Source organism: Symsagittifera roscoffensis, chromosome 6 (genome assembly GCF_963678635.1).
Source record: "Symsagittifera roscoffensis chromosome 6, txSymRosc1.1, whole genome shotgun sequence".
Taxonomy (NCBI): Eukaryota; Metazoa; Xenacoelomorpha; order Acoela; family Convolutidae; genus Symsagittifera; species Symsagittifera roscoffensis.
The window spans coordinates 27,531,542-27,556,621 of NC_087067.1; the positions used below are offsets into that span (position 1 = coordinate 27,531,542).

Consider the following 25,080-nt stretch of genomic DNA (forward strand, 5'->3'; position numbering starts at 1 on the left):
AATAACACAAGTTACGTAAATAGCACAAGTTACGTAAATAACACTCTCCAAATACGAACGTGGAAATGGCTATTTGGAAAGTGGATATTATTTTTTTTGATTTCCTGCGGAATAAAAACTTACCTACATATCCAGTTTTTTCTACTTGGGTTCCATGTTATCATCAAAGCGCCAGTCATAAATTGTTCTAGATATTCAAAGAGCTTAAATGGCATCTAATTTTTCATTTATTTAATTTACTCAATGTAAATTTAAATCAGCACGAAATATAGAATAAAACAGGAATGTATTTAGCGTATTTTATTCTAATAATGAGACCAACTGACTTAACTCAATTCAGTTTGGAACGCATTAATCCGCTGCTTACGCGGGTTATGAGAACGCAGTATATGCGCGTTTTTTGTCACAAACTGGCCAAATTAGCAATTTTCAAATTCCAATAACTTTACGGGAAAATATTACAGGTGATTTTTCTTACAATTGAGCTCTTGAAAAAAAAATTCTTTCATATAGTATAAAAAATTCCGTCAGAAATATATAGCCGAAAAGTCGAAATTAGTTTGAATAAAAAACCCACCCTAAGCAATAATATTCCGCTTTTTCACCGAAAGTAGGAACAATTATGTATCAGTTTGTGAGTTTTTTTTTGTTTCAGTTGCATCATGCCGCCATGGGAAGATTCGCTGCTCCACCTCATCTCAGTGCTTCAGGGACAGGAATGCCCCCCTCTAATACAGACCCAACTGCCGCCGCCATATTAGCTTTTCATCACGGTAAATACACAAATTTTTTTACACAAAAATTTTAAACCCTCCCTCCCACTGAAATTATCATGATGTATTTTTGGCCTTTTTCGACAGGCAGAAGCAAGTTCTTTGATCTGTAGTTATTTATCCAGATCTGATAAAAATATTTAGCTGACAAAGTTCCAAGCTTCTAACAGTTATTAATGAGACCGCATTAGCCTGCTGGTAAAAATTTCACGTTTCTGCACATTTTCTAAAAGGCCTCAGCGGAATCTCCATTTTGGCAAGTTAATGTCTTTTGCTTTGATTTCTTTTTTCCCTGTGGCTCTCTTGGCTTCAAAGCAGTTCGCTAGATCGAGACCGAAAGTTTGCAGTATAAATATATTAGATATGCCCGTTCTCAATTCAATTATTCTCCGCACGGATTTGAACCTCGGGTATTCTGCTCTGAACGAAGCCATGTTTCACAGGGAGTCTTAATCTTAGGCCAATCAAACTCTTCAAAAGCGTCGACCCATAACTGAAGTGTAACACAGGGATCTTAAGTAATTTTTAAAACGATTTGCACCGTCTTGTTGTACATTGACTTACCTTCGTTCATATTTGATGCGGAGACAGACTTTCGTTGTAAATATGCAAAGTACCGCCTTGATGCTGACGAAACCGCAACGAGGGATAGTAGTAACTCTTTCAGCAAAACTGGCAGTAGCCTGCAAAAGTATACCAAGGTTTCTTATGCAGAAAGCACGAAGTGCATGGATGTTGTGCGTGCTCGATACCATGTTGTCTTTGTACTACCTTCGGCCATAGTCTCTTCTCTACTCCGTGATTTGTCTGAACAAAATTTTTTTAAAGTATCTCTCTTTTGGAGTCACTATGAGATCTTGTATCGTAATGTTTAAAGTATGTGTAAAAAGTCAATTTTGCTGATTAAGTTGATGATGTTATTTAGAGTCACAACGAAAAGCAGCAGCAGCTGCTATTAATGCGGCCGCCTTGCAACAACAACAGCACCATCCGATGCCGCCATCTGCCGCCGCCGCAATCAACGCAGCAGCCGCACATCACTACAATCAACATCGACAGCAGAGCGCGAACAGCAGTGCTACCGGAATGCAGCAGTCGCCGCAAGGTCCTCCCGGACAGCATCATGGAAGTGCTACGACTGTGAACAGTGCTGCAGCCGCTCACGCTTTGTCTTCAAATCACCACAATCCCTACGGAATAGGATCGGCCGTTTCTGCCGCTAATCATTTGGTAAGTTTTCAGTCTTAATTGACTGGTTAAAAAAACGACTTTTGGTTAAAAAAACGACTTGTAAAGTGTTCATCAACGAAACGATTTTTCACTTATTTAGGTCGTCTATAGTTTGTTCACGCTCAAGTCAATGTGTTGTTTAATGTTTCCTCAAGTCACCCTAGCAAAACTCTAGAAGCGCGATTTTGCTTTAAGTAAGATCGTTAAAGTTTGAGTCTGGGAAATTGTTCAACATTTTTCGATGATAAATAGCCGAATCTTAATATCAAGAACGTAATGGAAATAACTGTCGGAAGAAAAAACAACAGAAAGAACTGAAAGAGTTACGTGGTTGGGTTCCAAAAATAGCAAAATGGTTATTTCACGCTGTTGGTTGAAATTAGCCAAGAAATGAACCGTTCTATTCTGGAAAAATGACAACTACGTTCCATGCACAAGATTCTCCAAAGCAGTTATGTTGTCTCTTACATTTGACCAACTTTCTGGTGTACGAGCCTAAGACCTTTTAATATCTGTATCGTCAAAAAGATGCGACCGTTTTTTGGCGCCGGACCACGTAACTATGTAAGTTCATTTGTCTGTCGTTGTTCCACCAAATAAATTCATCTAGCAATTTCAACCCTTTATATTAAAAAGTTGCAACGCAAATGACAAAACGTGAAGAAAAAAAATTGATCATTTGATTGTTGGAATATGTAGTAGTAGACTCTATTAGTAGTAGACCGTTGAGTATAGGAACCAATTATTGACGCTGATTTAACCATTGAGTGCTGAAGCTTCTCAGATGCTAGTCGGCGCTGAGCTTCTCACGGACTACACTACGATTATGAGTTTTCCAGGTCGATAATGGTGGCGGAGTCAACACACATTCGCCCATATCGAGACAACTCAGAGGAGGAGGAAATGGGGGTGGTGTCTCGACAGACGCCGACTCCTCTGGCCCTGTGTCCTCCCATCAAAATCCAGTTGGCAGCAACATGCACTCGAAGCCTCCCGGATCCCATTGTGCTAACTGTGGCGGAGAGGCCATCTATCTGTGCTCCGGCTGTAGAAAGATCTGGTACTGCAGTCAGGACTGTCAAGTTAGTACCATATACTTTTTTTAAAACGTCTATCCTGTTTTCGGCGTTGATGACGAGAGATTTTTCATTTATATAGGTTGCTGAAAAATCTAAAGCTTGGACTTTTTGTATCCTTTCCATAACCAATGATTTTGCTCCTGGTTAAGAATCCAACAATTTGGATAATTCCTACAATTTCTTCACGCTCAAATTTGAGGTTTCGCTGTTTGACGTTTGATTTCTTTTTCAGTTCAATTTATTTGTTTTGTCAAAGGAAAGACAATTCCACTGTCGATCAGAAAAAGTATAAAGATCACGAAACACTTGATCGACTTTTAGTTTCGAGTGTAATTTAATTTACAGATGTCCCACTGGAATAAAAAGCTTTACCTGTTGATCCAGCTTTCTCAAATTGAGTTACTTTTAGCTACAAAATGTCAATCATAAATTGTTAATGAAATTCAAAGAGCTGTAATGCCATATATTTTTTTACTTCGTGATTAAAAAAACAGGAAAAACTTGTTCAAGTTTTAGCATCGAAAGTGGATTTCAATTTTCAGATATCCTAGCGGCATTTTCAGATATCCCAGCAGTTGAATCAGTTTTTTCAAATTGAGTTAATTTTTTGAACAAAGTGTGGCAATCATTAATTCTTATTTACCTTAGCGAGCTAAAGAGCGTATTGTATTAGTACAAACCCTCTTTTGTTCCAACGTAACGCACAAATAAAAGTGGTCTATTATTTAGTGGCACTTGCTATAATCATGGTTTGTAGCAATGGATATTTTATATCTTCTGGTCTCTTTTGTTATTTGTGGCTAGTTTTTGCTATTTATTAAGCGTCTGAGGCTGAGTGGTTAGTGGGCGAGACTCATAATCTCTAGGTCGGAGATCGAATCCGCGACAGACGTTTCTACTTTTTCTTATCGCACTTTAAACAGCTGCGTTTTTGTCGTATTATTGCTGTGTGAAATTCAATGAGCTGTAAGGCTATATATGTTTTAACTTCGAGAATTGAATGTCAGGAAGATTTTTTTTTCAAAAAGATAGTTTTATCTCTGTTTCCTTGCGCTCATTGACTTTTGCCAACCCTCTGTTGGCTATGTGTTCTAATACTGTACTTTTTTCCGTTTAAATTTTTGTATTAAAAGTTGGTTGCAAACATGAGGTTTACCTAGACTTAGAATCAGGTATCAATAACACTTGCGAAACATGTAGTTTCAGGGGAGGGCTTGAAAATTTAAAATTTTATTTGATCAAATTAATTTTTTTTGGCTCAGTTTGTCTGCTCTAATTTTGTCGGTTTCGTTGCCACATCACGGTTTTTACTTGTGCTGTAAGCAACTCTCATTGTACTTGCAAGTGCAATTGTTCTAGGTAGTTTCAGGGGACTCAAAAGTTTAAAAACATTTTTTATATTTAAAAAAAATTCTTCATTTGCCTCAACTTGTGCCTGCTCAATGATTGTCAGCTCAGTTGCCTCATCGCGGATACGTATTTTTCTTGTTCTGTAAACAACTTTCATTGACGTTGCAAGTGCAGGTGTTGATTAATCTTTTTCAAGGGGGACTTGAAAGTTTTTAAATTTAATATATTTTTTCCGGCTCCTTGTCTTTTTAAAGATAGTCGGCTTTGTTTCTTCTTCGAAAGTTTTGTTTTGTTGAGAACTTTATATTCAATTGTCTGGTGTTTTTGCATAAAATGAATTTCCGCCGAGACTTACGAAACTTTGTTTTTGTGGACCTAGTTTTTTTTGGCTTTTTTCATTCTTTGTCGAATTGTTTTTTATGTTTGTAATAGAAATATCTTTGTTGGCTTCATATAGTGTTTGGTTAATATTTTCTTTGGTATTATACATAGTTCACTATTCACTGATTTTATGCATTCATTGTGTTATTTTACTAGCGTACTTTTTTATACTGTTCTCCCATAATTTGTTTATCAAGAAATCAAGAGATGATAGTTAATAGCTCGCAAGCTTCACATTAGAGATCTGCTGCTCAACCAATGACATCGATCGAAACAGTATTTAATTTACTTACGCTTGCGATTAGCAAGAGTTGTCAAACGGAATGTAGACTTTTCGGGCTAACAACTAGCTTAACAAAATTGGTTGAATGAATCACTTGTCTTGCTCAATGCACTTCACTAGACATGCTCAATTTTGTGACAATTCAGTTTTAACCACTGGGTGGGTTCTAGTTACTACAGTAGTTTCAGGGGGACTTCAAACTTTTCAAAGTTTTTACAACATCATTTTTCTTTCGCCTCAACTGGTGTCTGCTCAAAGATTGTCGGTCTTGTTTCCGCTTCGTAAGTTTGTTCAGTTGCTTGACAGGTTTACCTAAAATTCCTATTTGATAAAATAATAGGACTATGAAAGTGTATCGGATCCGGTTTTTTTTATTTGGGAAAATTGTATCACTTTTTGCAAAAAAAAAAATCAGTTTTTTTCCCAAAAACCTCTACCGATTTTCAAAAATAGGGTATCCATAGAAAAATCGCCTACATTCTAGTTTGCGTGCATACTACCTTGGTCTTTTTTGCTTTACCCCTTGAATTGGAGGTTGAATTGAACGGATTTGAAAAGTTCGCCTCCATAAGCGGTTAAGCCCAAATTTTTTACACTTTAAATTATGGCACTGGGAATTGTCAAATTTTTTTTATTTTCTGACCGTTTTTTAATCTTTTATAACTTTCCTCGAAAAAGTTATCACCCTCGGGAAAGTCAATTTTTTGAGCGTTTTTTTCTAACTTTTATGAATTTACCGAGAAATACCCTCTCATATATTTTTGGGTTCAATCCATTCAAAGGACGGCTTTGTGTCACAAAAAATAATGGCCCTCGGAAAAGTCAAACTTTTATTTTTTAACAGTTTTTCGAAACTTTTCTCGAGAACTACCCTGCCAAACTTAAGTTTTGTGTTCAATAGAAATAACATGATGGGTGCATCTCTTCTGTATAAACGGCGACTCTTATTTTTTTCGAAACTAAAAGCTGTGAATCTCGAAAATAACAAATTTCTGATTTGTTGGCCGTTTTTCGAACTTTTCTCGATAGCTGTCCTGCCAAATTTGATATCATATGTTTAATTGACTCAAGTTGTTGAAAACTTAGCTTTATAATTTTTCACACAATTCATTTTAGAAAAAAAAGTTATGGCTCTCAAACAAGTTGAAGTTTTAAAATTTGAACCATTTTTGGAAGTGTTTTTTTACCTTTCTCGAAAATTACCGTGCCAATTTCCTGGTTAAGTGATCAATCAAGAAATCTGATTTCGGGAACTTTCTCTACTTTACCGTCCACGATCTGATTTTAGCAGAAGAAAAATTTTTGAGATTTGATATTGTTTTAGAAACTTGATTTTCAAAAAAATCCCTAACAAATCGGAGAAAAAATTTTTAATCGAAAAAAGCGGTTGTACGAATTTTTCTGCAGAAGCGACTACTCTTTAATTTTTTGTAAGAGAAATTTTATGTCTTTGGAAAAGTTCCAAAATCAGAATTTTTTAAGCTTATTTATTTTAGTCGAGAAACAACTAAGATTTTGGACAGTCCTGTTTTTTGAAATTACGCATTAGTATAACAAGTTCAAAACATATAAATAACTTAGCCGAACCTTAGCTATCTTTCATCGAGACATACAAAACTTTTGGTTCAATTAGTTTTTTTCTACTTTTTTCTCTTTTTTGTCTTATGCTTTTTATGATTGTGTTGTATCGCAAGTGGTGCGAAGCTCCGCTTCGCCTCTGTTTTTTTTGAAAAGAAAAAATATCAATTGAAAAAACTTATTTCTAGTAGATTTTTGATAATACATGATTTATGCGTCAGACAACTTATATATTCAATTTGAAATATTCAATTTGAAATAAACCTAAGAATTAATTTGGATAAAGGTTATTGAAAACGGCACACGCTATTCCGTTTCAACCTATACTGTCTTATCCTATTTTACACATTATGTATCGCATCTTTACTCTTTTTAATGCACATAACATTTACCCATCTTTTTGAAAAATCCGAAAAAATATATCCGAACAGATCAAATGACCATAATTTTGATCAAAGACTAATTGCCGCACGTTAAATAAAATATCAAAGCAACGTTTAATTAGCTTGTTCAAAATCCAAATAGTTCAAAGCATGAAGGAACCTCAGAATTAAGTGCTTGAATCTGTTTTCCTTGTAGCTATTCCATAAAATAATAAAAGTCAAGTATATTTTAGTCGCTTCAGCTTAGTTGATAATGCATGTGCTCTAATATGAAATGTTTAAAAGATCAAATCACCGTGCAGTCAAAAGTTTCTATCTGAAACTCGAAAATACTGAGGTTCCTTGATTGAACAAAAAAGGGAGTATAGACGCCCCAGTGCCAAGCCAACGCGGTACTGGGAGATGGTGTGAAGGAAGAGGATAGATATTTGTTTGTTGTTGGTCTCTATCATCTCCCAGAATATCAGTCTTTAGGCATACCAGGTTATCAGAACTGTATGTTTCAAAGAAATTTAATTGAATCTTTTGAAAATTCACAAACATTTAAGGGCTGGCGATTATTTATTTCTGTAGTTTCCTGGTTGATGTGACTTTTTAGAAATAGGAATCAACCTCATAGTTTTTCACTAACCGTAACGTTCATGTCAAACGGTCAGTAACTTCGTCTAACTCATAAGCTCGAAACGTATTGCCAGAATGAGCTTTAGAGTCAAAATCAGCTTGTGATTGCCTTCAAATAAGCGCTTCCTTACTTTTATGGTTGATGGTGTGAGTTAGGTGAAAGAAGCAAATGCTGGGTTATTAGAAAAAGATCCAAGAAAGCGTTGAGCGGTGCTCGTTCGATGTCGGAGATTCCTCTGTGGCGCTGCTCTGTGAGATAGTTTTGACAGACGGTTCATGAATTTATAGTAGGTGTGCTCAGTTTATGAGGAGCAGAGCATAGCCGCAGGACTGGTAAAAGCCAGCTATGTGTCGATGAACGGTATATATCTGGTAAATCTGCATCGGACAAATTTTGAGTGTGCTATCGCAATACCAGAGATCAGTGTTGAGTTGGAGGTTATTTTCATTGTCGCGATCGCCAAAAATAAACACTCTTTCACTATGTTCAACCCCGCTAGCGAATATGTAAAATTTTTCAAATTGTTGAAGCAGTTGGAAGTGTGTCAAATATTGGCGTGGCGAAGGGCCTTTCAATCGTTTTGTGTCGATTGAGCGCCCTTTCAATGGCAGAGTGCAAAGGTAAAACCAGTTGGACGGCTTTCTCATCAGCCACTGGTTGGCATAGGGTATGAGTGGCCGTAGTCATGTTTTGTAGATATCAGATGTTCTCTGAGTGATTGCAGTCACCTTGCAAATAAGGTAGTGCCAACGTGATCGCACATCGTTGCCAATCTTTTTTCTTCTTCTTCCTTTTTCGCGACTTCATGTCCATCTAGGATGTCTTTGCGATTCCACTGTTCGTTGCCATTCTGCTTCTTGCTTTTTCGTGAATTCAAATTCATGTCCCTTCGGGATAAGCGTTTTCCAATTTCGCTATGTTAATCTCCAAGTCTATCGCATCACTCGGTTACCATGCCTTTTGTGCTCTCATGCCTATATGTACTGCGGTATGAGTCGATGAGCACGTAGAGGACTTTTGAGTTCAGGAACCCCACAACGGGGTTCAAGAGAGCCACAGCGGCATGGACAGGACCTGGTACCAAGGGGTTTAATTTCAAAAAAGTAATAACAATCAAAAGTATCATACCCAATTACTTATCAGCTAATTGAAATAGAAACAAGTTGGTTAAAGGAAATATTTTTTGCCTATCATCTAAATTTTTTTGCTTTCATTTACATATTTGGTAATGTCAGTCTCATTTCTCCGGGTTCAAATGGCAATAAGTGATTTTCACCAAAAATGTATCTCTTAAAATTGATCAATATAGCACCTCAGTTTGCAACAAGGAATTTTTCAGTTTTTTTGCCGAAGGTTATCGTGTTCATAAGTTTCTTTGACTTGCATGTATTGTAATTTTAAAAAAGTTTGAATTTTGAGCAAGTTGGTACACTAAGTTATTTTGAACTTTACTCACATTGTGCACGTCCCGGTCACAGTGCCTCTGTGTTTCAATTTCAATTCAAAAATAGTTGCTAAAAAGAAGGCGTATAACGCTTTCGAAAACAAATTTTTTATTGAAGCGAAAAAGCGTGAATTACTTATACTTTAAAAAATGGATTTTTTTTTTGCGATAAGCAAGGGTATCGCCATCGGGTACTAGATTTTTACCGCAAATAGTTCTGTGCAAAGTATCTACAAGGAATGACCTTAAGTTTATATGCAATTTTCCATCTGCTAGAAATTAGGCAAAAAGGCCCTCTCCATTAATGAATGCAGAAATGGTGCAAAAACGTGATCGATTTCAAGCTTCGAAAGTGGAATTTACTTTTTGGAATTTCCAGCGGAATTTCTTTTTTCATTTAAATCCAGTTTTCTCAAATTGGGTTAATGCCATCAAGAACGCCAGTTATAATTTGCTCTTTACACTTTCGAGCATTAGTGACCGTAGTGTATTAGTATGACTAGTCTTTTTTTCGAAACTAAGTAGCAAACATTGGTTCCATTTTTGGTGGGTGGGACCTTAACGGTTTTTTGATAACATGTGCTTTGACATTCGATCAGTAATAAGTTAACAGTTGATGCCTTTTTAAATCATCAAATGAAGCGCGCATTTTTTTCAAACGTAACAATCATAAAAACTCGATTTCAGGGATTTTTTGAAATGCATAATTTGCACATAATGTGGCTTTATTATTTGATTACTAATATCAAACTTAGTCTGGATGCCGTCATCTTGTATTCCAAATTATTACATAAAAAATTGTGTCTATTCGAATTTGGTGCCACTTTTCCTGCATAGCATTGGCAGTTTTTAGCAAATGTAGCTGCTTTAGCTGTGACTTTTGTTTGCCGATTGCTAAGTGTTCGTGGCCTAGAGGGCAAGGCGTGAGTTTCTAAATCTCGAGGTTGAAGATTTGAATCCTATACGTAGCAAAGTTTTAAAAATTCGAGGCTAATTTTTGTTGTTCCGACTTTCGATACAAAAGTAACGGAATATTTGTGCTCGGGGTGGGTTTTTCTTTCTTCAGACAAATTTCGACTTTTTAAGTAGCCATTTTTGACGGATTTTTTTTATATCATTCGAAAAGTATTGTTGTCCTGAGCTCAAATTTGATAGATATTTTAGCTGTGAGCATTTTCGTGAAGTTACGGGGGTTTGAAGATTGCCATTTTAGCCAATTTGGGACAATTAACGCGCGATATATTTCGCGCTATTAACGCGTAAGCGGAGAGTTAATCCGTCTTAGCAATCGTTCCAAATTGGTTAAAAGAAGTTTATTTGCCATAATTGGTTTGTTACAAGGAGCGAAATTTATCCTTTTGTACTTTATATGGCGTGTGGGGTGATGATTTTCATAAAAAATTTCAAATTTTAGAAAAAAAAGTTTTACATTGTTTTATTTCATTGAGTTTTTTAATGTTATTATTGCTCCATAAACCTTAAAAGGCAGTCGAAACCTTCAGGGCTTCGCCCTGATACGAGCAGTCTTGTTATTTTTTATTTCAGTTGATATAGCTGGTTTTTTATCGTGTTCTCGCTAGTGTTTGCGAAGCGCAGCTTCCCCTCTGTGTTTCATGAGTCTTTGCCAACTGTCTGCTGACTATGTTTTTGTTTTCGAATTTAAATTTGCTTCTGTGTTAGATGAAATTGTTCCGCAGAGAGAATTTTTTTTGGCAATGAGAGAGAATCGCATTGAACTAAACTTTGGTTGTCTTTCTTGCCGCATACCGATCTTGTTCCAAGTGATGTTATGGTATCTGAAGAAATCTGTTCAAATTGTAAAATTTTAATTTGACGAATCTTCTTTTTTTTTAAAAAAAAGTGGATGTCGTTCATAAGGTGATGAAATTCGTCTAATAGGATGTGAATTTAAAGTTCAGTTGAGTTGCAAAATTTAGTATTAATGGGATTGAGTTGGATGCAATACGAGCCATTCGATCGGATGGCGGATGGAAAGCGAATATTTGAAGACTAGATTCTCTGAAAATTTATTTGATACCAATTAGTAAAATTACACGGGCGCGTTCTATTTGTTAATCCATTTCCCAGAACTGAGAAGCTGGCAGACAGTTTTTAACTGAAGGGTGCGCTAAATTTAAATATATTCGAATGTACTTGGAATGAACTTCCAAGGAGCAGTTTTGTTTGGATTTCAAAGGAAGTCATTAAGTCATATTATAATAACATATGCTCAGGAAGCGCCATTTTTTGTTCAGGCTGCTTTTATATGTAACGGTACTTAATGTAATTATCCTAACCTCAATATTTTTGAAGTGCTTAGTAAAGCAAGCCTTATTTGTGAAACTGAATGTTTGCAGAGAATAAGATGACAAACGATGTCTACTTGACGAAATATTTTCATGGAAGAAGCCCAAAACCCGCTTTATAGTTTTTTTTAATTCAAAATGTTCTTCCAAAATTAACATTAAGTTTGATCGAAATAAACATGTCAAAATAAGGATAGCCGACTGAAAGAAGCAGAGAATGTTCCAACCAGAGTAGTAGTAAAAGATAAAAGTTTTTTTTTGCTAGAATTTTTTGCTTGGCTTATTCGACAGTAATAATAAAATAGGAAAATTGGGAACAAGTTTTTGTAGAAAAATGACTAAAAAAACCCAAAGACTACGTGAAAAATAACGTTAAAACTTTGAGTGTGCTCGCATTCAAATCATGATTTTACAGAAAATTGATTAGTCAGGAGGGCAATGATGTTCTGTTTATTGAAACGTAAGGGCTTGAATGATGCGACTTCCGTGACAGCTTCTCCTTTTTTATTTGTTTTTGGTGTTTTGTAGTAATAGCATGTGTCTTGTCCGTTTTTTTGGGTACTGCTGATTAGAATTCGGATAGGTAATAGGCAATTTTTTGAAGACATTAGACACTAAATATGTGATCGGAAATGCAAATCTTGTTGGATATGACCTGCAAATATGTGATGGCCAAAACCTACATACCAAATTGTCGAACTTTCAAGAATGCATTTCTTGTGCATTTTTCGAAGTTTTTGAATTATGGTAATTAGTTATGCATTTTTGGACATTAAAGACTCCCATTTGTTTTCTTTTTATATACCTATGTACGAAAAAGCATTAGTTTGTAGACCTAATTTCCGGCGACCAAAAAAATCTGTCAAGTACAAAATAATGCCGAGTTACTTAGAGGGTGCTGTTTTTTGTTATAATAATAATTAATTCTACTTATATTCTGCGATTTATCCGGAGAAAATTATAGATTGAAGAAAAAATTAGAAATTTTGAACTCTTATCTTTCGTTTCTCTTGCATCGTTTTAATATGTTTCTTAAAGAAAATAGTAAAAAAAAGCAAAAAAAGAAATCAGATTTCAATTGATAAAAATTTTCTCGGGCTTACGATTAATAAAATAGGAAAATTGGGAACAAATTTTTGTAGAAAAATGACTAAAAAAACGAAAAAAAAAATGCAAAGTTTGGTTTTTTTGCGGAAATTTTTTGAATTTTTGAAAGTTCTTGATTCCCAAAATGGCGCAAACAAACCATAAAAACTAACTTTACTCGGAAAACACTAAGATTTCACGGCTCAAATTATGCATAGTTAAGCTATTTTTAGCCTGCTCGCTCACCTTATTCGCTCGATGCTTGATCCAAAATCAAAAATTTGAAACTGGTTTTCTCGACACTGAGAAGTTTTGTTCGATTTCGATTTTTAAATGTCGTTCGAATCACGAATGATAGGGCTTTTCCATGATATATCACTCGATGTTTTCCGATGATTATTTGTGGTACCTGATTTTGCGTGAAAAACAAAAAGAAAAGTTAAAAAAAAACACAATACACCCGAATACAAAGTTTCTTCTCATTTTCAATGGTCGGAGCAATAAGTGTCAACAAATATATATTATTTCATCTAGTAGTATTCCTTTCCATATAGCACTGTTGACACTTGTATTTTTATCTGAGTTGATGTCACAAATCTTGTTCTTCTTTTTGGAAGACACCTCTGATTAAACTGAGTATGCCTAAAAGGTTATGCCAACGAATGTGATTACGTGTCTATTACACTGAAAGCGATTAAGAAGCTCTGGAATGAAATATGGAAAACAGTTTTATGGGGTTTGGATTTAAGTAATTCCGACCCTTAAGTATTTCCAGAGGCGCCAACTATTGTTGTGGGGAGAGTTCGAGTCGAAAAAGCGCTAAACTTTGGTAAAACTTCAAAACGTGATCTTGGCGTTTTTGGTTTGTTTTCAAAATGGCGTTCTTCGATTGTTTTCGAACATTCTAGTAAATAGCGAGAAAAATCATGAAAGTTATAAATCATATTAGTTAACATTACTAAAAGGTCGACAAAATTTTCCTCCCAACCGCGAGAAAATCTTAGATCCGGTCCTTTTTCTAAACTTTTATTCCAAAATTTGAACCATTTAAACGAGCATGTTTGGCCCTTACCTTGCATTGTTTTTTGTAAGCTGTTACCTTGATAGCTTGATGTTGAAGTTAATCAGAAATCGATTTATTTTCCAGGTGAAGGCTTGGGAGCGTCACTACGTCGACTGTTTTGGATCCCAAGGAAGACAATGAAAATCGAAAAATGCTATCAAAACGGACAGATTTCAAATGAGCAGGCAAAACCCATTCAAACTTCAATTTAACCACCCATTTCCATTGTATCTTCAAATACAAATTTTATGACGGCGGCCTATTCTAGTGTCAAGTTTAAGGACTTGTTCTTAAATCTCTGGAGAACTGATATTAAATTTCAACAAAAAATAAAACTATTAGGATCCAATTATCTGATGGATGGGATAGATTCACAGATGTAATTTCATTAGAACATCATTTGGATGAAATTGAAGCCCTCGCTATGTACATCAATTGATGCGATCTTAGATGTGTGTGACTTGTTACGATGAAAATTATCATGACTATCGATCGCTCTCTCCGATATCGATTAAGCCTGTACATATTGGTGTAACGAAAAAACGATCAGCTCATTGTTGTTCTGTCGGGTACAGTAGATGTTTGGACTGCCATTCGGCTGGTTTCGTGGAAAGAATTTCTTTTCTGATGCCGCCAAATATGTGAAAAACTATGAATACATATCACAACTGAGCTTAATGTAGTATACTCGTTTTGTGGCGCAATTAGTATTTTTTTCAGTGAAATGGCTGGAATTTAATTCGGGACATTATTATTATTGTTACCACTACTATTATCATTACTTCACTTTTGTGACGTTTGAATCTCGTTGAATTTTTGTTGTAGTCGTTATATCAGATTATAATTAACAATTTATTTTTATATCTTTTGGAGCAAGCCGCGCTAAGAACACTCAAAATTCTGGAATAGATGACAAAAACTGAAGACTTTTAAGTTAATTAAGATAAAATTCAAATAGACGCGCAAAAGCGAATTTAGATTAGAACCGTAAATTAAAATGAAACTAAATAAATGTGGCGTTTTAAAGTGCGCGTTGATGATTGTGAACAGACTCTCATTCACAATCACCTACCGAGCTAATTTTGAAAAAAAGGTAATATGCGAGTCATTCAGTTAGATGAAGACGTTTTTTGCTAAATAGAATGAATGAATTTGTCAGTGCTGGAGTTTTAGTGAATAATCAGCCATTGTTGACAAACAATCAAAATATAATCAATTTAGGCAAACTACAGTAGATATGTTAGGAAACTAACGATGCTGATTAAATGAAGACGCTACCAGACGATACAAGATATTGCTTTTAATAAATTTTTTCATACCTGAATAGGTTTTGTATTCAAGTCTGGCGAATTTGATAAAATTGCATTAGTATGAATTTTAAAAAAAGTTATACGAAACTGTATAAATGTCGCGTAGGATTACGTCTCAAATGGCATAATTCCCAAATAGCATAAAATGAAAGGTTTCCCAAATGGCTTAGTTTTCATGCAACAGTTGCATTGAAAAAATCAAGAACAACTTTTTCGTGAACAATGTGAGAAAATTAGTCAAGTTGTCAATTCAAATTTTGATTGTGATTTTTTCTTAAAATTTTTCATCAAAAGCGAAAAGCATAAGCTTGCGGTTATTGATAAGCGGATCTTGTTAACTATTTCCCCCTTTTGGACTTTGTTAACTATTTCCCCACCAGTGCATGTATTATTTTTGACAACCATTTCTGTATAAAACATGCATTTCAAAAATGTCAACAATTGATTGGGTTTTCATTTTCGCGCGTTTTTATTTGTATAACTCACTATTTATATAACACCTTCATAAAAAATTTTTAATTATGTATATTTTCTGAAAATTGTTTTAAGCTATTGAAAATGTGGCCGCCAAAGTTGAATTTCTGAAAATCGAAATAGGGGGAGAAATAGTTAACAAGATCATAATAAGCTTCTTGTAGTCAACTTTCCGACAAATTTGTCACTTAAAATTTGTTTGGAAGCTATTAATTCCAAATCTTGTTTACATGTTTTCGTTCCTGGCAAAATGTTAGAATTAGAAAATGATAAAAACGTTTGAATTGCAATGATAACTTGAAATTTATGCCACTTAGGAAAAATTTCATTTTTCTGCCATTTGGGAATTATGCAATTTGGGAAGCTAATGTAGCGTAACATAATTGTTCCGACTTTCGAAGAAAACGGAATATTTATGCTCGGTGTTTTTTTTATTCAATCAATTTTCACCGATCGAAGTAATCATTTTCAGCAAAAATTTTTTATAGCCCATTGAAGATATCGACTTCCTGAGTTCAAATGTAACAAAATATTTCACCTTCGATAATTTTCTGTAAAGTTCTGGGGGTTTGAAAATTGCCAATTTTGCCATGTTCTGGACTAAACTTTGAAGAGTTTGTTCATAATGCTCAGATCGTAACGCGAATTATTTATGTGTGGCGAACTATCCCGCACAACAAAATCGTTTCAAATTGAATTGAGGCTAGCTAATTGGTCGTATTAATTTCGTACGACGAAAAATTTTACACATTGATTTTTGTCCAAAATGCATAGGTTTTCAGTATTTTCTTTTCCCAAAAACTATTCTATATAAATTAAGGGACAGTCGGAACAGTCAGGGCTTTGCCCTGATATACGAGCAGTCTTGTTTACGATCTACATCGGTCGTCAGGAAAACTTGACACGCGAATGCTCAATTTGATCAGGAGAACTGGCTCCAAAATTACAGGTATAAAAAGTTTCATGTATTCATTTCGCGGTACGAATTAGTTTTTTTTTCATATTTAACAGGATTAATGCGCGACAGTCCTAAGAGCTTGCGTTCAATAAATTGATTGCCTATGATGAATTAGCGTAAAAGAGTAAGTTTATATCATTAATGCATGAAATGGAATTTCACCTTACCATAAGCTTTTCAATAAAAAGTGTTCACGCTCAATTGGCAAACCAACAAAGGCCCTTTTTATTGTGTTTAAAAAAAGGTCACCAAGAAAATTGACATAATCATCAGTTCAGACACTTCTTAAATCGATTTAGCAATCTCCCTGCTGAACCGTTTTTGAGACAGTGCGCAGAGATAATAACCTTACCCAGACTACGTGAAAAATAACGTAAAAACTTTGTGTGCTCGCATTCAAATCATGATTTTACAGAAAATTGATTAGTCAGCAGGGCAATAATGTTCTGTTTATTAAACCGTAAGGGCTTGAATGATGCGATTTCCGTGACAGCTTCTCCTTTTTTATTTGTTTTTGGTGTTTTGTAGTAATAGCATGTGTCTTGTCAGCTTTTGGTACTGCTGTTTTTTGAAGACATTAGACACTGGCAATTTTTTGAAGACATTAGACACTAAATATGTGATCGGAAATGCAAATCGTGTTGGATATGACCTGCAAATATGTGATGGCCAAAACCTACATACCAAATTTTCGAACTTTCAAGAATGCATTTCTTGGCATTTTTATAAGCTGTTCGTGAATTGCATTTTTAGAAGTTTTTGAATTATGGTAATTAATTATGCATTTTTGGGTATTAAACAATCCCATGTGTTTTCTTTCTATATACCTATGTACGAAAAAGCATTAGTTTGTAGTCCTAATTTCCGGCGACAAAAAAAATCTGGCAAGTACAAAATAATGCCGAGGGACTTAGAGGGTGCTGTTTTTTGTTATAATAATAATAAATTCTACTTATATTCTGCGATTTATCCAGAAAAAATTATAGATTGAAGAAAAAATTAGAAATTTTGAACTCTTATCTTTCGTTTCTCTTGCATCGTTTTAATATGTTTCTTAAAGAAAATAGTTTAAAAAAGCAAAAAAAATCAGATTTGAAAATTTTTTATTTTCGTTTTATTTCAATTGATACAAATTTTCTCGGGCTTACGATTTATGATCTAATGCTTTTTACCTAAATATGTCAATGCTTTTTTTTAACTAAAACTATTTGTTGAAGTAGTCGCAATCAATCAAATAAGTATCTTTTTTTATGCATTAGGTTGTCTATAGACTGTTTCGGCTCAATTTAAAAATTTTTAAAGGATATATTGAAATTAATTAGATTTATATGGTGTCCGTGTTTGCACAGAGATTAGGTTTTTGTTGTTACGTGTTAGTTTTGTTGGGATGTTTGCCTTTTTCTTGAGTTGAAATTAAAATGTCGGTTTGTTATATGCTTGTTCTCGTCTTACTTTAGAGAGTAATTTTAATAGTAGTTCATTGATAAACTTCTGTCCTGTGTTTTTCTTATTTTTCCTTACATGTGGTCTTAGGCAAAATGCAGTTCGAATAAACAAGTTTTCTTGGGTCTGCAGATTTCTTAAAGTGGTTTTAGTAAAAATTCCATTTTCATAGAAACCATTTTTTATATCGGGTTTTATAAATTATTTTTAAATTCTAATGATAACGGATGAGCCGATAAACTGTCTTGTTTGATGGAAATGAATCGGTTGCACCTTTTTCTTACTATTTCATTGTATTGGTTGTAGGTAAAGTTTTGATCCAAAAATATAAAAACGTATTAAACTGCATTTTAAAAAGTCAATCGGTGTTTTAGTTCCATGTAAAATTTTCAACGTTTTCTTTTTTTAATCCATGGCTAATCACTTTTAAGTTTGTATAGTTTCGTAATTGTTAGAGTCATCGGCATAAAAAACATTCACTGCGATCTGGTATATTTGCAAGATCAAGATAAGAAATTTATGAAAAGGAAAAAGTAGGGGATCTATAAAAGAACCTTGAGCTACCCCAAAATGAAGCTTCTGTTCTTGAGCATTAATTTGAGTGAAAACACACTGGTTTTTTACGTTGCTGAGGTATGGTTTTAGTTATTTAAGAGAAAAGCTTCTCAGACCGTGAAGGTGGCGTTTTGAATAAGAATACTATGATCTACCGTGCAGTGCAGTTTCCACAATAGCATCAATTGTTGGGCGTTTGTTGCGAAATCCGAACTGGTTTTTTTGCTCAAGATTTCAAACTTTTTCAAAAAGTGATCAATATTTTCGATAAAATGTTCTCAAAAATGTTTTCTTTGCAGGAATTAAAGGAATAAGTTTTTAATTGCAAGTAATTGACGTGTCTCCTCCTTTAAAAAATAATTTTATTAAGTATGTTGTTATAATAGGGTTCATTATGGTAATCAGGCATTTTGACAGACCCATCTTACCTTTGGGTTATTTTTGCTAATTTCGTTAATTTCTCATAAATTTCTTGTTCACCGATTGTTCACAGGAAAAAAAAATTTTTTTTGTTATAATTTTGGAAACATTATTGTTTTTGTGAAATCCACATGACAACTCTGGACCGACTTTGACCAAATAATTGTTGAATTCTTGTGCAATTGTATGTATTTTTTTAGTTTTTGAACTGTTTTCCTATTATCGCCTCTAAAATTTCTCACACAATTATAAAAGTTTTTCTTAGTTTGTCCAGTTGCTTCAAAGGTTAAGCCGATAGAGAAATCTTTTTTATTATCCGATACCGTTTTTTGACAGTTTGCTGTTTCATCTTTTGCTTTACCTCTAAAGTATCTGCAGGTTGATATAATTTAAGTAAATTGCACTTTTAGAACTCGCATATTTGATTTCATTTGATAACCGGTTTTCTTTTGACAGCGGTACGTTGCATCCAGAGTGTTTTGCACTCTGCTTCTGCAGCTCTCCATAATTGCTACCGTAAAATAGTTCCGTTTCACATTTTTCTATAAATTCAATGTTGAAGTCAACTTCAGCCCCATAATCATCAGTGATTGTGTGTTCAATATTTTAATTGTTGAAAATTGAAAAGTAGTTTTGCTACCGCCAAATCTTGGGTTGTCTTTGTGTTCTGTGTTATTCGAGTGCTTTCATTTTGTTCATATGTCAACTATCAAGCAGTTCCAATATTTCATTGAGAGTCTTGCTATCTTGTTTCGCTCTTGTTTCGCAACTAATACATCTATATTAAAATGGTCACTTACATATTTTTTTTAGCAACAGTTCAAATTTATGGGTCAATAAAATTTCAAAGAAAATGTCAGTTTTTGCTCTGGGTGACTTGTAAACCACGCTAAGAAACAGTTTGTTTGCTACAGATTTTTGAGGCAGCAAGAATTTGAATTTTGTTTGAGGCTGTACCTTTCAAAATTTTTGAAATGCACTTCCCTATAAAGATTTGCTCCTCCTCCACCCCACCTTTGGTTTTTTTCTACATTCAGCAATGTCTTTAAAACCATTTTGGCAAAAAAATTTTGGGATAAGATATGTCCCTTAGCCAAGTTTCTGGTAGAACAACACATAACGCTTCAAGTTTTGTTGCTGAAGCTGTACACTCACTCAATTCATCATAGTTTGCTCCAAGAGAGCGTGTATTTTATAGCAAAAGGATTTCGGTTAAAGATTGATCGGTTAAATCTTACCAGACCTGCTGCTGCTAGTTATTAGTATACTATTTTCGTCGCTAATAATTGAGAGTGTTTAATGTGTAATAGCCTCTAATGTATGTGTGCGCCTGCGTATTTTTCTGTGCGCTAGTGTGTGTGCTCGTGGGTGTGTGCGTGTGCCGGTCTTTGTGCGTGCGTTAGCGTGTGCGTGCGCGTGTGTGTGGATGTTAGCATGTGCATTTGTGTTTGCGTGATTATGCGGGGTATCAACTTAGGGTTTTCAAAATAAAATATCTTCTGCAGATTTTCACTTCAAATTTAAAAAACAGCATGTTTTTTTGATAGCTTTCCATAACAATTCAAATGATTGATTTGAGAGCCTTTAACAACAATTCAAATGATTGATTTTTATCAGCAGAGTACGAAGATCAATTTCAATCATCAAATGAAAACACAGATCATGTCCTTAACATATAGTATTGGTTCAACAGTTGTTCGGTTTTTTGTTTGGGCTTAAGTGAAATTGTCGATTATTCTCTCGCGTAAGCCAGCTAGGTATACTAATTATTTTTGCGAAAGTTTCGTTATCGGGAACTAGATTGTCAATTATTCTCTCGCGTAAGCCAGCTAGGTATACTAATTATTTTTGCAAAAGTTTCGTTATCGAGAACTAGACTTCCCGCAAACAACTTCACTTAGCAAATCCAACTTGCTTTATTATTGAATTTCAACAACTTCCAGGCACAATCTTATATGGCCTAGGTTTGATGTGCTCGCTTTTGCAACCTTAAGTCTGGGGTTCGAGTCACTGCAGGATCGCGTTTTTTTTCGGTATGTTTTCAGTTGATTTTTTTTCCAGTTTACATTTATTTTTCGGACTTTTGTTTGTCTGCTCAAATTTTGTCGGCTTAATTGTCTCATCACGGGTTCTGCTTGTTTTCGGAGCAAATTTCGTATTAGTTGTAAGTGCAAATGTTGTTCATTGAAGTTTCAAGAGGGGTCTTGAAAATTTCAAATTTTTTCACCTCAAATATTGTCTGCTTTTACATTGTCGGCGTATTTACGATATTGCGAAATTTTCTTGTGCTGTGTTTTTGTTGCAACTTGTTTTTTTTGTAACTTTAGGGGGGAGTTAAAATTTTAACAATTTTTTATAAATTATTTTTTTCTTGGCTCAACTTTTGTCTGCCCAAAGATTGTAGGCTTTATTTCTTTTGACCATATTCCATTGCATTGCATTATTGTGGATTTTTACTGGATTGTCAGCAAGTTTCCTTGTAGTTGCAATTGCAAGAGTTGTTCATTGTAATTTCAGGAGGGATTAAATTTTTTTCTTTTAATTCATTTTTTTTCGGCCCAACTTGTGTTTCCTCAAAGATTGTCGGCTTTTTTCTCTTTGTTAGCCCTATGATAAGCAAGGTTTCTGCAATCGGTTGCTAGACATTTTTTCCCGTAACCAACTTTATTCACAGGATCTTCACTCCTAGAGGAGAATTTCTAGAGTATCTTCACTTCTCTTTCATCTGACATGCTCAATTTTTTGAAAATTCAAATAAAAGTACTATCATTTAGCAAGTAAGTAGTTCACGCCCGTTTCAGGTTGTAATTATCCTTTCGGGAAAAAAACGTTCATTTTTTGCGTTCCTTGTTTTCGTATTCTTTTCTGTCGGTTCAATTTCTGTTTTTTTTTAAACGCCTTTTTTTTATCTGGCAGGATTTATTTTGGTTTACTTTTTAAAGCATTGGTTTTGTTCCAATTTAAACAGTTTTCGTTCTAACTGGAACTTTGTAAGTTTTAAATTGTGCCACGTCTGATGCTGTGTTTTTTTTCTCTCTTTTTTTCTAAATATTCAAACTGTTTCAGTTTATGGTATATCGACTTAGTCAACTTATTTGTGCGTAATTTCAAGTGCAAAATATATCCGTTTAGGATTATTTTTTTCAGTTTGGATGGGTCGTAAAAACTTTCAAGTTTATATGAAATGTTTTATGACAACATTTTTGTTTTCGGCTCAACAGGTTTCGAACCAAATTTGTTTGCCTTTGTTGGCGCTCGTTAAATGATATACATACATGATATTTTGTAGCTGTTATTTTTCAACTTTTGTCAAGTTATTTTAACTAATATTTTTAATGTAATATTGCAATAACACCAATGCGTGAGACGACGATGCCCAGGATTTCAAATTGCTATCTTATTCGAATTGCTGACTTATTTTGTTTTTTCAATTTGCTGACGTAATTAGTCTGCTTATTTTTGCTAACTTAATTCCGGCAGAAAGGAGTTTTTTGAAAGCTCGACTTCTTTCTGGTATTCGGAGAGCTCTTTGTAAAGTTTATAACGGTACAGGTAATTTTGTTCCGGATATTTTGGGCTTATGCTTTTTTTTGGCAAAAATCGATTTTTTAATTTCTTTTTCAGCATTTTTATTTGATTTCAACCATAGTCATTATTTTTTGATTCGCAAGTGGTGCGAAGCTCAGTTTCGCTTCTGCGTGAATTAATAAGACCAATTATTTTATTGCTTCAATTCAATTTGGAACGATTTCATAATTCATCACGTGTAAAATATAAAACGAGCAGCTTAGAGATAATCGTATCAGGATATTATCTGTACTACTGTGCAAAGTCGGATGGGCGCATCCAGATCAAGGGATCGATCCTCTGAAAAATTAAACAGAAAAAAATGAATAAAAAACCGCTCGAGCATATATAGTCCTCAGTTTCTTCGGAAGTCGGAACAATAACAAGCGACGATAAATATCGTATTAGACAGGATTCGCTAGCTTAATACATAGGTGAACCTATTCCCCATTTTACTACGTAAGAAGATCTACTCCTTATCTTAGAACAGGAAATTTTAATTTGTTCAGGGTCGAATTTCATTTTAGCGATTTGATTTTGATTTCTTTCTAAGTTAAGTTCAAATTCGTTTGCTGAAAAGAAAGGAAGTTACGTTCTCCAACCTTGAAAGTGCAAATGTCGCAAAAACTTGAATGACTTAAGACTTCGAAAACCAAATTAAATTTCTCAATTAAATTTAAACTCATTTTTTGACCTTACTTTCTCATATCAGTTTAGTTTCATGAAAAGATTGTCAATTAGCAAAGACTTTTAAAGTTTGAAAGATGACAAACAAGAGTCAATCTATGTTTGAAAAGGGTCAATCTATGCTTGAAAAAAAAGGTCAGCCCATTAGCTATGTTTCGTTCTGATCACACAGCGGAAGTTTAATTCATGACAGCACTTCACTAATTAACAATCAAAGTTCAAATTTTCTGGACTCACTTTTTGAGCTCAATTTCAGTCTCTCTCATTCTCTCTACTCCATTAAAGTGCATCCAATACTGACTGCCTGGTATTTTCTACTGAAGCGTGTTTAAAAATTTTACAATGTTTCAATAGACGAGGTTCGATTCCCCGTTGTAAAAACTTAATTGTACAGGGCTTGTTTTTTACTTTTGAGGTATGAAATTGATTTCAAAATTTTGAAAAAAAAAAAACAATTCTATAATGCTAGGTTTGCTTAAATTTTGTGAAAATTTCATTTGGAAAATAAGTACGGAAATTTATTAGGATGGAAAATTAGTTAGAAACATTTAGCAGGACTGTTTAGCTAGAAACTCCGACCTTTGGTCGAGTAGTTTCTTGCGTCCAATTTTCGTTTTCATCAAATTTTCGTCTCAGCCTGTGATATAATTTTCATGAGTTACATATAACAAACAGAATCAGTTTAGTAAATTTTAAATCAGTGTAGTAAAACTTAAATCAGTTAATGAATAAAAAGACATATTTCGATTACGTGCTTCAAAACACTCACGCTCGATAGACCTCAAATTTGTGTAGAATAAACTGCAGTAAAAAATCAAACTCCTTGAATGGCTTACAGTAAACATTATCTTGCCAAAAACATGGATTGAATGACCGCATGATGCTTTTTTTTTTCGTTCGAGTCTTCATTTACCCTTGCGATAAGCAAGAGTATTGCAATCGTAAACTAGACTTTTTTCCCGCAAATAATTTTGTCCACAGGACTCTTCTGGACTCATCTTTAGTTGCACTTTGATTCATAATGTTGAAATTTTTTTGGTTGCAAAAATTTTGCAAAAATTTTTTTTTCTCAGAAACTTCTACTGATCTCTAAAAATAGGTATCATTGGAAAGACCGCCTACTCCCCTCTGTGGCTGGATTTGGCTTTAGTTTCTTTTTACTTTACATCTCTGTCTACAGCCTTCGAAAAATTCTGTGGGGAAAATATTTGACACATATATATTTTTTTCGTTTTCTCGAAAACGACCCCTCTCAAATTCGTGTTTTTGGTTTCACTGAACAGAACGGATTTGAAAATTCCACTGCTTTGATAAGCGTCCAATCCCAATTTTTTTTACAGAGTTATGGCCCTTGGAATAGACAAATTTTTTGATTTTTTTATTGTTTTTTTTATATTTTTTTGACTTCTCGAAAATTAACCTCTTAAATCTGAGACTGTGGGTTCAATGAAGATAACAGATAGTGGTAAGCTCCCCTGCATCAGCAACTATCTGGCGAATTCTCAGGTTAAGTGTTCAATAGAGAAAATCGGTTTTGGGAATAGTCTCTGCTTAAGCGGCCGCACCCGTCTTTTTGCAGGAAAAAATATAGATTGTGGAAAGTCTTTGTTGAAAGACCATTTTCAGATCTTTCGAACGTTTATTAGAAACTATTCGGATTTTCTTGAAATTTACCCTATCAAATCTGAGATTAAAGGTTCAATGAAAAAATTGGTTGCGAGAACTGTTCCTGCAGAAGCGGCGGCTCTAGCGGTGATGTTATTTCTTGGGATAATTGGTTTTCTCAAAATTTTCCGCTCTTCTCAATTATTTAAGCAGAGACACAACTAAGGTTTTTTGGCAAAGTCCAATTTTTGAAATCACACTTTCGTGCCGCATCAGTATAACGATTTCATATAATATCAAACTCGTACCTCTAGCTTTAGATGGGCCCTTAGTTGTTTTTTTTATCGAGACAGGAAAAGTTTGGTTCATCTAGTTTTTTCCAAGATTTTATTTTTCATTAAGTTTTGTTTGAGTTGTATTGCAAGGGGTACGAAGCACCACTTCGCCTCTGTACCAATAATCTGCTAAAATTTAAATTTTTTT

The 25,080-nt window shown here is 34.3% G+C and overlaps 2 protein-coding genes across 2 annotated transcripts in view; one reads left to right on the top strand and one right to left on the bottom strand.

Annotated features, from left to right (window-relative positions):
- The window catches only part of LOC134847517 (la-related protein Larp4B-like), a 27,730-nt gene extending 13,321 nt beyond the window's left edge, over nt 1–14,409 (top strand). The window contains exons 5-8 of the mRNA XM_063864568.1: nt 656–773; nt 1,699–2,003; nt 2,843–3,085; nt 13,663–14,409. Of these exons, the coding sequence (XP_063720638.1) occupies nt 656–773; nt 1,699–2,003; nt 2,843–3,085; nt 13,663–13,719 (723 nt within the window). The 3' untranslated portion in view covers nt 13,720–14,409. The remainder of the gene's footprint in view (nt 1–655; nt 774–1,698; nt 2,004–2,842; nt 3,086–13,662) is intronic.
- The window catches only part of LOC134847518 (trifunctional enzyme subunit beta, mitochondrial-like), a 436,678-nt gene that overhangs the window by 318,739 nt on the left and 92,859 nt on the right, over nt 1–25,080 (bottom strand). The gene's annotated exons all lie outside the window — the stretch shown is intronic.